The sequence below is a fragment of the Physeter macrocephalus genome, chromosome 17 (assembly GCF_002837175.3).
Source record: "Physeter macrocephalus isolate SW-GA chromosome 17, ASM283717v5, whole genome shotgun sequence".
Lineage (NCBI taxonomy): Eukaryota > Metazoa > Chordata > Mammalia > Artiodactyla > Physeteridae > Physeter > Physeter macrocephalus.
The window spans coordinates 10188558-10200502 of record NC_041230.1 but is presented as its reverse complement, the minus strand read 5'-3'; the positions used below and the strand labels follow the sequence as shown (position 1 = coordinate 10200502).

Genomic DNA, 11945 nt, shown 5'->3' with positions numbered 1-11945 from the left:
GCGGCATGTGGGATCTCCCCGGACCGGGGCACGAACCCGCGTCCCCTGCATCGGCAGGCGGACTCCCAACCACTGCGCCACCAGGGAAGCCCCTAGAAAAACTTTTGATGTTGAAATGATTATTGGCTTACAAGAAGTTGCAAAAATTTTATATAGAGTCCCTTAAACCCTTCCTCCGGTTCCCCATAGGGACGTTCTGTATAACTGTAGTATATGAGCAGGAAATTGACATTGGTACATTACTCTTAACTAACTTACAGGCCTTATTCAGTTTTCATCAGATTTTACATGCGCGTGTGTGTGTGTGTGTGTGTGTGTGTGTGTGAGACATGTAGTATGTTTGCTATTACTCAGTTCTAAATACTTTTTAATTTCTTTTTCGAGTCAAGGATTATTTATTAATATGTTGGTTAACTTCTACACGCACATTTGTTGTTCTGATCTCATTGTCTCTGGATGGAGAATAGCCTGTATAATAGTGATCCTTTGAATAAGCCAGCGTCCTCTGCTCAGCACCATGTCCAATGGCAGAACCTAAGCAGGAGAGTGAAGAGTCAGGATTTGAGAAGCTCATGTGGGTTCGGGTTAGGTTGGAAGAGAGACTATGGAGATGGGGAGACCTGTGTCCCTGAAGGGCTCAGGGAGCCTATGTCATTGAAAATGATGATCAACTTTCTGCTCCAGAAACGGTGACCCAGAAGCTGACAAGAACTGAGCTTGAGACCTAGATTGAAATTGGTTCCAGACTGGGGTCCAGCATCCAGGACCCAGACACAAGACCATGGGACCTCAGCATCTGAGCCCTGTGCAGCTGCTCTGTCTCCTAGGGGCCATTTCCACTCTGCCTCGTATGTCCTGTGGGGCTGGACGCTTAGGGACCCTCTTGGCTGGGATGGGAGGGCTGGATTCATGTCACTGGGGGAAGGAAAGCTGCATATCTGGGTCCCTCGGGAGACAGGGTCTGTGGAGGCTGAGCTCTTGACTGGTGGTTCGTGGCTGAGAAGGCAATGTGAGGGGCAGATGACTGGAAGAACATTCTCTCTTTAGGGGCTGGAGCTCTTTTGTGTTATGAAGCAACGTCTTCACTCTTCAGAGCTGTTGGTCTCCATAACTGGCAGTGGCTTCTGATGAGGAGCATGGTGTGTAAACTGAATGAGGGCTGTGAGGAGACGCTGGTGTTCCTCGAGACAGGTGAACGGGGGTGACTTTGCTACATTTTGTTTGCTTGCTCCTCTGAGCCCAACTCCATTCCTAGCACCCAGGGACTCTGGACTTGAGTTCCAGAGATTTACCCCATTATATGTTTGGGAACGGCATCAAGACATTGGCAGGAGAGGGGCAGGACCCAGCTGGTGTGGGCTGGATAAGAGGGCAGAATGGAGGTGGACAGACCCCAGGAGGAGAGGGGGACTCTGGGAGAGAAGACAAGTTTGGGATACAAGGGAGAGAGGAGCAGACGGGCTCCTGTGGGGAGAAGAGTGAGGAGAGGCAGATGAGACCTGGGAAATCTGAGCGGTGAGTGGACAGTGGGGGAGGGGCAAAGTTGGTGATGGGGCAGAGTGAGCAGGAAGAGCGGGGGGTGGGGGGGGTGGTGGTGGTGGTGGTGCTGGTGGTGCTGGTTGAACTGGGTGTGGCCAACGACACCGATCAGAGCTCTCCAATCTTCTGCTCCGCAGGGACCAAAAGGGGAATTGTGGGTTTTAAAGGCTGCAGCCCAGCTTCATCTTACCCCCCGCAAGTCTCCTACCTCGTTTCACCGCCCGGATTGTCCATTGCCTCCTACAGCCGTGTCTGCCGGACATACCTCTGCAATAACCTCACCAACATGGATCATTTTGTGCAACTCAAGGCCAAGGCTCCTAAGGCCTTAGCATCTTCTTCCCGTAGTTGCCCAACCTGTGTGGGCGAGCACTCTAGGGACTGCCTCCCCAATTTTGTCACCACCGAGGCTTGCCCCGACCATGCTACTGAGTGCTACAGTTCCACCTTAAAATTCCAGGCAGGTGAGAGAAGAGAAACTTCCTTTCTCAGATGCCTGCCCTAGGCCTGCTGCCTTCCCATCTCTGAGGGAGGTGGGGGGGGACTCGCAGAGGGGATGGGGGTTGTGGCACATAATTCCAAGGAGGAGGGGAGAAGGTGCCTGGTACCTGAGTGTCTGGTGGGAGAGCAGGTGTCCTGGTTTGTGAGGGGTGTCTGGAAGGAGGGGTGGGATGTTTTGAGTCTTGAAAGTGTCTCTGACTCCTTGCTCTCTTCCTTACAGGGTCTCTCAATACCACCTTCCTCCTCATGGGCTGTGCTCGTGAATACACCCATATTTTAGCCCATTTTCACCATATTGGCAGCATCAGAGTGACTGAGGTCATCAACATCGTAGAGAAGGCCCAGTTTGCTGGTGCGGAGCCCTCTGGTCGGAGACCTGCTTGGGGCATCCTCTTAGGCCTTCTGTTTGCCTTCAGGGACTGATGATCTAGCTGGACCAAACACCCCTACCCCTTCACATAGCGAAATAAAGTTACAGAGTTGCCTTCTGCTTGGTCCTGTGGTCCATGAGGGTTGTGGAGGCGTGAAAGGTCTGAGGAGGGCCAGACGTTTCCAGGGAGGTGGAGGGGAGGGGAGGGGCAGGTAATGGGCAGTGCTTGCTGTGAAGTGAGCAGGGGGCTCCGGGAGGAGGATCATTGACAAAGTGACAGAATCATGCCCAGCAAGCAGGAGAAACCTAAACACTCCCCTTCTCCTCCTCCTCCTGGGGACCTGAGTTCTAGCCTGGGTTCAGCCATTGACTTGGAGATCTGGCCAAATCTTCTCCCTTTTCTGGGCTTCCATTTCCTCCCCTTTAAAATGAAGGCCTTGTAGGGAAGTCAGAGGGATTATAAATTCAATTTGAGTAAAGTTTTAAAACCATATATTTTATGATAAAGCACCTTTAACTTAAGATGGCCAGAGCACTGACACTGATATGATATATTTGCTGTAAAGAGAATTATAAGAGTTTTATTTTTCTGATATTAAAAGTTATTTAATGAAGACTTGTTTCCATTAAAAAAATAAAATGAAGGCCTTATGAATTAGAAGTGTGGCTCATTGGTATGTGTCAGATACTGTGGTAGTATCTGGCTAGGTTTTTTTGTTTGTTGTGTTTTGTTTTTGGTGCAAAAAATTTACTAAATGAAAATGGACGTGGATACAAAGGGCGTGTGGTACGTGAGTGAGACATGTTTTGAGCCAGCCAGACTCAAGGTTGCAAGGTCACTTTTTTTCCAGCTTTACTGAGGTATAATTGACAGAATTGAAATATAGTTAAAGTGTAAAACATGATGACTTGATATATGTATACATTGTAAAAGGATTCCTACCACTGAGTTAACTAACACATTCATCACCTCACATATGTACCCTTTTCTTTCTTCTGGTGAGAACACAAGTTCTATTCTCTTAGCAAATTGCAGTTATACAATACAGTATTATCAACTATAGTCAACATGTTATACATTAGATCCTCAGACCCTATTCATCTTATAACTGAAAGTTTGTACTCTTTTACCAACTTTTCCCTATTTCCCCCAACCCTAGCCCCTGGCAACCATTTTTTGAATCTCTGCTTCTATGAGTTCAACTTTTGTTTTTTTTTTAGGATTTCACAAGTGATATCATGCAGTATTTTTTTGCCTTTTTTTCCCCTTATTTTTACTGAAGTGTAGTTGATTTACAATGTTGTGTTAATTACTGCTGTACAGCAAAGTGATTCCATTTTATATACATTCATTTTTAAAGTATTCTTTTCCATTATGGCGTATCATAGGATATTGAATATAGTTCTCTATTCTATAAGTAGGACCTTGTTGTTTATCCTTTCTATATATAAAAGCTTACATCTGCTAACCCCACCCTCCCACTCCGTGGCTCCCCCAACCCCCTCCCCCTTGGCAACCACCAGTCTGTTCTCTATGTCCGTGATTCTGTTTCTGTTTCATAGATAGGTTCATTTGTGTCATATTTTAGATTCCACATATAAGTGATATCATATGGCATTTGTGTTTCTCTTTCTGACTTACTTCATTTAGTATGCTAATCTCTAGTTGCATCCACTGCAAATGGCATTATTTCATTCTTTTTTTATGGCTGAGTAGTATTCTATTATATATATATACCACATCTTCTTTATCCATTTATCTGTTGATGGACATTTAGGTTGTTTCCATGTCTTGGCTATTGTTAATAGTGCTGCTATAGACACAGAGGTGCATGTATCTTTTTGAATTATAGTTTTGTCCGAGGCTAGGGTTTTAAGTACAGGATCTCATTCAACCCTCACAAGATCCCAGTGAGATAGGTTTTATCCCTATTTTGCAAAGAAGAAACTGGCTCTAGAAGGTTAAATGACCTGCGCCCAGTAGATTCCCTCTTGCCTCTTGTGCAGATCTCTGTAGCTACTGTGGGAATTTTATTGAGACATTTGGAGACCTGAGATGATTTCCTCTGCCAACTAGTTGTTTCTTTGTGCAAGTTGGCAAATAGGAGGAAAGAGGAAGGTGCAATGCTGGGGGTGGTTACTTTTCACGGAAGGTTCAGGTTGCAGGCTCCTAGGAGAGGAGAGTGTAATTCCCCTTTCTGGACATAAGGAGGAGTCAGTACACCTTACCTTGCAACTTCAGGCCTTCAAGTTAGGGTTGTGTAGGTGGGGAAGAGTGAAGGGAGAGACTCTGCGCTAGGCTATTTACCTGTGTGATCTCAATTTAGCTCTCTCCACTGTGTTATGAGGTGGGGAGGCAGACACCTAGGGAACTTTTACTGTTGGTTAAGCATTTTCTGTGCATTACCTCATTCATTCTTAGTACAACATTCTGAAGTAGATATTGTCACTTCTGTGTTTCCATTTTACAGGTGAAGAAACAGGTTTAACTACCTGAGGCCCCAAAGCCCACCTTTGTTAATAGCTTGGACAAGTGGGATCTGAAATGTCTGCAATTGTCCTCGGAAGTGGAACCGGCATGAAGACATCAATGACTATGGACAGGTTTTGGAAGGGTGGTTAGGAAGCCAAAGGAGGGCATGGTAAGTGGGTTAGGTCTCAATGGAGACCAGAGAGCTTGTAGCAAGAGGCTGTCAGGTCCCAGAAGGAAAGTTTTGGTTGAGTTTTATCCCTGGGCTTCACCTACTCTGTACTTCTGACCAGTGAGCTAGTAGATCATTTTATTTTTAATTTTTTATAAATTTATTTATTTATTTTTGGCCGCATTGGGTCTTCGTTGCTGTGCGCGGGCTTTCTCTAGTTGCGAGCGGGGGCTACTCTTCATTGCAATGCGCGGGCTTCTCATTGCGGTGGCTTCTCTTGCTGTGGAGCATGGGCTCTAGGCACTTGGGCTTCAGTAGTTGTGGCATGCGGGCTTCAGTAGTTGTGGCTCACAGACTCTAGAGTGCAGGTTCATTAGTTGTGGCGCACGGGCTTAGTTGCTCCGTGGCACGTGGGATCTTCCCGGACCAGGGCTCGAACCCATGTCCCCCTGCATTGGCAGGCAGATTCTTAAACACTGCGCCACCAGGGAAGTCCCTAGTAGATCATTTTAGAGGGCTGAGCCGGGGCCTGGGTGGTCCAGCCCCCTTTATTGAATAATTCCTTCTTTCCCCATTTATCTGCAATGGCATCTTGGTTGTATTTCAAAGTTCCATATTTGTGTGGGTCTGTTTCTGAAATCCCTATTTTTCCATTGATCCATTTATCTACTCGTGTGCCAACAGTACACAATGTCTTAATTTTTATAGCTTTATAATAAATCTTTATACCTGATAAGGCAAGTCATTCCCCCTCCCCACTTGTTTTTCATCTTCAGGAGAAACTTGGCTATTGGGCTTTTGCACTTCCATGTAAATTTGGGATCAGCTTGTCAAGTTCCAAGAAATCCTTGCTGGGATTTTGATTGGAATTCATTGAATAATAGCTGATTTAGGGGAGAGTTTATATATTTATGAAGTTGAGCCTCTCTATCCATGAACATGAGACGTCTCTCCATTTATTTAGGTCTTCCTTAATATTTTTCAGTAAAGTTCTTCAAGGAAGGACTGAGAGCTGCTGGCCAGGTGTGTGGAGAGGGCTGCAGGTGAGGCACGGGTGGGAAGAGGTCCGTGGGCCACATTAGGTGGAGACAGTTTGGCCCTTTGCCTGGATGGAACCTGGGTGAGTTTTAGGTGGGAGAAGCCCATGAGCACAAAAAGAGCAAACGAGGGGAAAATCCTCTTTATTCAGACCTTTCAGGTGGTTCACAGTGGGTCACAGGCCCAGTCACTTTCCTTGGAAGCCCTCAGTTCCTTGGGGGATGGAAGCCTTTGTCCTCATCCATCCAGGGCTCAGAGCAGCCTGTCAGGGTTTCCAGAAGGCCAGGAGGGACTCCAATCCTGGGCCCAGGTCCCCAGATATATTCAAGGGTCAGAGCTGTTTCTCTGGTTCAGGCTCCTGACCCCACATAGACTCTGGGGTCTCAGGTGGGCTCTTGCCCACAGCCTTAAAGGGAAGTTCCTGGAGGAAACTAAGAAACCACATCTGCTCTGTGGTTGATCTGGCCGTAAATATCTGTGTCGGGGTGTAGTAATTCCTATAAAAGAGAGACGAGGCCTTTGAACCTCTGTAACCTTCTCAGAACCCGTCCCAGGATCTTCCCGGCCCTGGACTCCCAGGGCTGCTCTGTAGGGGCTCCTGGCTGTGCCGCCAGGTTTTCTGGCTCCAGACCCATCCCTCCTCTTCATCCCTTTTCCCATTTTCACTGCTGTTTCCTGGACCTCAAGGAAGTACCCTTAGGAGCGTGGGATCAGAACATTCATCCCCAACACTCATCTCACAGATGGGAACAGCTGGCCTGGGGCTGGGTAGGGAGGCCTGGGCAGGGGAGAAAGTGGGCATCAGGGGACAGGGAAGGAGAGTTATTTCTCCTCAGGAGCGACCAGCTCTGCCTCCCAAGCAGCTGTGTCCAAGCCTGAAGCCCCGACCTCTGTCCCCAGCCATGCTGCACCCCTCACCCTTGGTAGCCCAGGACCCCTGCCTGATGCCCCCTTTGCCCACTCTGTTCCTGTCTGGGTTCCAGCGTTCTTCTCTGAAGGGACCGGGCAGGCTCAGCACAGGGTGTGAGGGTGTCCTGCCCGTGAAGTGGGTCCCACTCCTGTCCAGGGTGGGGTTCATATTTCCTGGCTACTCTGGGGGGAGGGAAGTCTGTGCTGTGCCGCAGGGTCGGACAGTCTGCCTGCACTGAGTCTGCACAGCTGGGACCCCGGGGATGAAGGGACAGGGAAGGGACGTGCTTACCGGGGAGACACAGCTGCCAGAGGGACCATGTCCTGGGAGCAGAGACAGGAGTTAGCACCAGGGGTGTGAGGAAGCTTAGGCCCATCCAGCCGGGGGAGGTTGGGTCTCCAGCTCCCAGAGAACCAGGGTTTAAAGAGTATCACCCAGAGAGAGACCCTCTGGGCATTTTAGGGTACAGTGAGGGCGAGGGGGGGTGATCCATGACTCAGAACCCATACATCCGGCAGACCAGCCAGTGGGGATCCCCATGCTGAAGCCCCAGGGCAAGGGTCAGAGAGCCTTGGGGTGGCTGGCAGGAGCAGACACTGGGGGGGCAGGACCAGGGTCTCTCAGCTGCTCCCAGGCTGAGCAGACACTTACCCAGTGTGGCTGCTGGGAGCTGGTGTTGTCTGAGGCCATTCTGGCCACTGGCCCTCAGAAAGGTCAGGATAATTTTGAGGGTTGCCGGAGGAGGTCACAGCTTTGGTGTCAAGATAGGGAACAAGGAGGGCCCCTTTTCCAAGCAGGGAGTGGAGACCTCCTAAATACTGACTTAGAACCTGGCTCCACTGTTGTTTTTTTCTCAAGGGAGATGTTGATCTCCCAGGCTTCATTCCTCTGGGCTCTCACAGACCTCCTTTGTCACAGATCCCTCAGTGGTTACTCACGATGACACCTCCATTTGGGTTCCACTCCTTCATCCTGGCATCCCTGCTCTTCCTAAGGCAGTTGGCACGTGGGCTGACCACAGCTGCCTCCCCACTCCTGTGCCAAATGCAGCGCTTTTGTGCCTCCTGCTGTGGGAGGAGGGGCTGGGGCCAGAGGGAGGCTGAGAGCCCAGCCCTCTCCTACCAGAGGAGGCCCCCCTCACCACTCAGTGAAAATGTCTCTTCTCATAAGGCCAGCACCCCAACTTAGTCCTCTGTTTCATCTGGATGACAGAAGCCAGATTCTGGAGGAGTGTTCCTTTTCTGTTCCCTCCTTCTGATGTTTGAGGAAAGGGTCAGAGAGGGAAGCAGGATCTACCGTGTTGTAATTGTTTCCTCTTTATTCATTCTTTCAAAAGGTTTCCACTTTGATTTCCTTCTATTATCGTTCTGATCGTTTTACTCCCATGTTTAAAGAAAAGAAGGACATCTCATTTTTAACAGCTTGAAGCTGTTTTGAGTGGCATTTGAAATCTCCCACACCATCTCTCTAGCCTTCAACTACGCCTCTGCACATATGTCTTCTGTAGTAGATTGGAAACTTACAGAGTCAGGTGACCGTTAATGATGGTGATGATGATAATCATAAATGCTGGAGGCATTTTATGTGCTAGGAAATGGTGCCAGGTTTTTTTTTTTTTTTTGCGGTACGCGGGCCTCCCTCTGTTGTGGCCTCTCCCGTTGCGGAGCACAGGCTCCGGACGCGCAGGCTCAGCGGCCACGGCTCACGGGCCCAGCCGCTCCGCGGCACGTGGGATCCTCCCGGACCGGGGCGCGAACCCGGTTCCCCTGCATCGGCAGGCGGACGCGCAACCACTGCGCCACCAGGGAAGCCCAGGTTTGTTTTTTTTAAAAACCTATATTATCTTCGGTAAGACAATGTCTGATTCATTACTTTAACTTCTTTCTTTGCCCCACCTAGCTCTTACCTCAGAAAGGTTTGTTGAATGAGTAAAAGAATAAAAAGTTGGAAACTGGAGCGAGATTGAAGGTGGTGTTGGATAGGGGTGTGTGTATAATCTGGATTGAGTTTGATGAACAGGGTAAAGTGGGTTGTCTGGATTGAATGTGAGTTTCCAGGCCCCATTGGAAAATGATTTTGACCTATTACATTTAAATAGATTTATTGACTTTTGTTTACTACTTGCTTGGTTGTATTTAAGATCCAGTGGGACCAGCTAGGCAACCAGAGATTCCCGGTAAGTAAGTTTAAGCCTGGGTAAGGGGAGGCCCCAGGAAAAGACTGACAAGAAAAGAAGCCACTAGAGGGGGCAGTAATCTTGGGGAACATGCTTTTTGGGATGATTTAGGGAGTGGGGAGCTTGAGGTGGGAGAAGAGCATCTTCCAGGTGCGCTCACTGCCTTGTTGACAGAATGTTATATCGGGACAGTGGGCTCTCAGAGCTCCTATAAGGGCAGAGCAAAACTTGCCAGCTGACATCGTCTGAGAAATTGCTGGCAGGCTCTGGAGGGTTTGGTTGGCTTCTTATGGTGTCTTTGGTGTCCTAGGGTGAAAAGAAAAGGGAGAGACTACTGTTAAAAACATTTTTAGAATTTATTTTTTATGAGAGCTTTTAAAATGTTAAAAGTAAGCCTCATCCCATGGAAAACATTAAAATGAAAAAGTATATCCGGTCAAAAGTGAAAGGATGCCCCAACCCCCAGCTGCTACTCCTCATTCTGTAGAGCTAACTGTTGTTACTAGTTTGCTACATCGTTTTCCATAGATTTTTGTATATAAACGTAATAGTTCACTTTAAAAAACAAAATGAGCTTAATCCTATACATATTGTTTTTGCTACGTTCCTTTAACAAATCTTTTATTATGGCACGTCTATGGAAGTCCCTAAGACTTAAATGTGCAGTTCGATAAGTAGTTACAAAGAAATATTCATGAAACTACTACCTAGGCCTGGAAATAGAATACTACCGGCAACCCTCCTCCTCATCTGATCACTACCCTCCCTCTCCCCCTCACAATGGTAATGCCCACTTTTGCAGTAAGCATTATTATTTTTTTCTTTATGGCTTTACCACCTACCTATACATTCCTATATAGTTTAGTTTAATTTTGCCTTATTTTAAACTTTATGTATATCAAATCTTGCTATAACTAGTCTCTCTTATTTTTTTCTCTTTTACTCAACATTATGTTGCTTTATTATTGTTCATTCTCACAGATATATAATATTCAAATATACTACTATTTATTTATTCACTGACCAATTTTCAGTTTGGGATAGTTATAAACAATGCTGCTATGAAGTCCTGGTTCATTTCTTCCGCTGTACATAAGCAAGCATTCTTTCTGAGAATGGAATTGCTCAGAGTGGAGTTGCTTGGTCACAGAGATTAAACTTTAGTAGATAACCACCAGCACTTTCTCAAAGTGATTTACCAATTTACACTCCCTTTAGCAGGAGATGAGAGTTTCTCTATTCTACTCTCTGACAATACATGGAATTATCAGACATTAAAATTGTTGCCAATCCTTGGGATTGACATATATCCACTAATATGTATAAAGTAGATAACTAATAAGAACCTGCTGTATAAAAAAATAAATAAAATAAAATGCAAAAATTCAAAAAAAAATTGTTGCCAATCTTATGATGTGGAGTGATCTGTTTTTTTAAAAATAAATATATTTATTTATTTTTGGCTGCGTTGGGTCTTCGTTGCAGTGCGCAGGTTTCTCATTGTGGTGGCTTCTCTTGTTGTGGAGCATGGGCCCTAGAGCACGTGGGCTTCAGTAGTTGTGGCACGTGGGCTCAGTAGCCATGGCTCATGGGCTCTAGAGCGCAGGCTCAGTAGTTGTGGCGCACGGGCTTAGTTGCTCTGCGGCATGTGGGATCTTCCCGGACCAGGGCTCGAACCCATGTCCCCTGCGTTGGCAGGAGGGTTCTTAATCACTGTGCCACCAGGGAAGTCCCTCTGTTTGGTTTTAATTCATATTTTCCCAGTTACTAGTAAGGTTGAGTGCCATTTCACATGTTTATTAGCTATTTGTATTTCTTGTCTCTGAAGTGCCTACTCAACTCTTTTGCCTATTTGTTGTGTTTCCTGCCTTCCTCTCATGGATCTATAGGAATTCCTTATCAGTCTGAATATTAATCCTTTATCGATATTAATATTTGCAGACATACCCCTACTCTTCTTTTTCTCGTCATTTTCTTTTGATGACCAAAATTTCTTAATTTCAATAAAGTCAAATTTATTAATCTTTTCCTTTATGACTTATAATTTTTGTTACTTGTTTAAGAAATCCTTTCCTACCCCAAGGTCATGAATATAGTCTCTAATATTCCCTTGTAAGTTTGTCTTTCAAATTTAGACCTTTAATTCACTGAAATTTATTTTTGTGCTGGGCTTGAAATAGGGGGTCTCTGCACCTTTTATTCACTTAATATATTGTGGACTTCTTTCCAATCAACATGTAATGACCTACCTAATTATTTTTGACAAGTGCAGAATTGCCCAATTTGCTCTTGATGAATTTTTTATTGAGGTATAATTGACATCTAACATTATATTAGTTTCAGGTGTACAACACCATGATTTGATATTTGTATACATTGTAAAATGATCACAGTATAAGTCTGTTAATGACGAGCATTTAATACGTTCATTTGTCACTACAATACTGCTGTAATTAATATATTATTAATATAATTAATATTCTTGTACATATATCTGAATATTCAGATATATTCAGAATATAGATATTCTCTATACTAGAGATTTCTTGAAGTGAGATTAGTGGTTAAAATTTACACACATTTAAGTTTTTGATAGGTACTACCAAATTGTATTTTACCTCCATCAACAGTGATAAGGATCTAGATTCATCCCATTCTTTTTTCTTTTTTTTTTTGAGGTACGCGGGCCTCTCACTGCTGTGGCCTCTCCCGTTGCGGAGCACAGGCTCCGGACGCGCAGGCTCAGCGGCCATGGCTCACGGGCCCAGC

General features: G+C 46.0%; 2 protein-coding genes across 3 annotated transcripts in view; one reads left to right on the top strand and one right to left on the bottom strand.

Moving 5' to 3' along the window:
* LYPD4 (LY6/PLAUR domain containing 4) overlaps positions 1 to 2524 on the top strand; it is a 4394-nt gene extending 1870 nt beyond the window's left edge. Inside the window, exons 2-5 of one of the 2 annotated variants that reach the window (XM_007102167.1) lie at positions 685 to 848; positions 1048 to 1191; positions 1677 to 2003; positions 2261 to 2524. In XM_007102167.1, coding sequence (XP_007102229.1) covers positions 782 to 848; positions 1048 to 1191; positions 1677 to 2003; positions 2261 to 2463 — 741 coding nt within the window. In that variant the 5' untranslated portion in view covers positions 685 to 781 and the 3' untranslated portion in view covers positions 2464 to 2524. Of the gene's footprint in view, positions 1 to 684; positions 880 to 1047; positions 1192 to 1668; positions 2004 to 2260 lie in introns of those variants that run through there. The other variant, XM_024132809.2, reaches the window with a different exon arrangement.
* Positions 2525 to 9384: 6860 nt separating this feature from the next.
* The window catches only part of CXCL17 (C-X-C motif chemokine ligand 17), an 11383-nt gene continuing 8822 nt past the window's right edge, over positions 9385 to 11945 (bottom strand). Inside the window, exon 4 of the mRNA XM_024132473.1 lies at positions 9385 to 9482. Within this exon, the coding sequence (XP_023988241.1) occupies positions 9385 to 9482 (98 nt within the window). The remainder of the gene's footprint in view (positions 9483 to 11945) is intronic.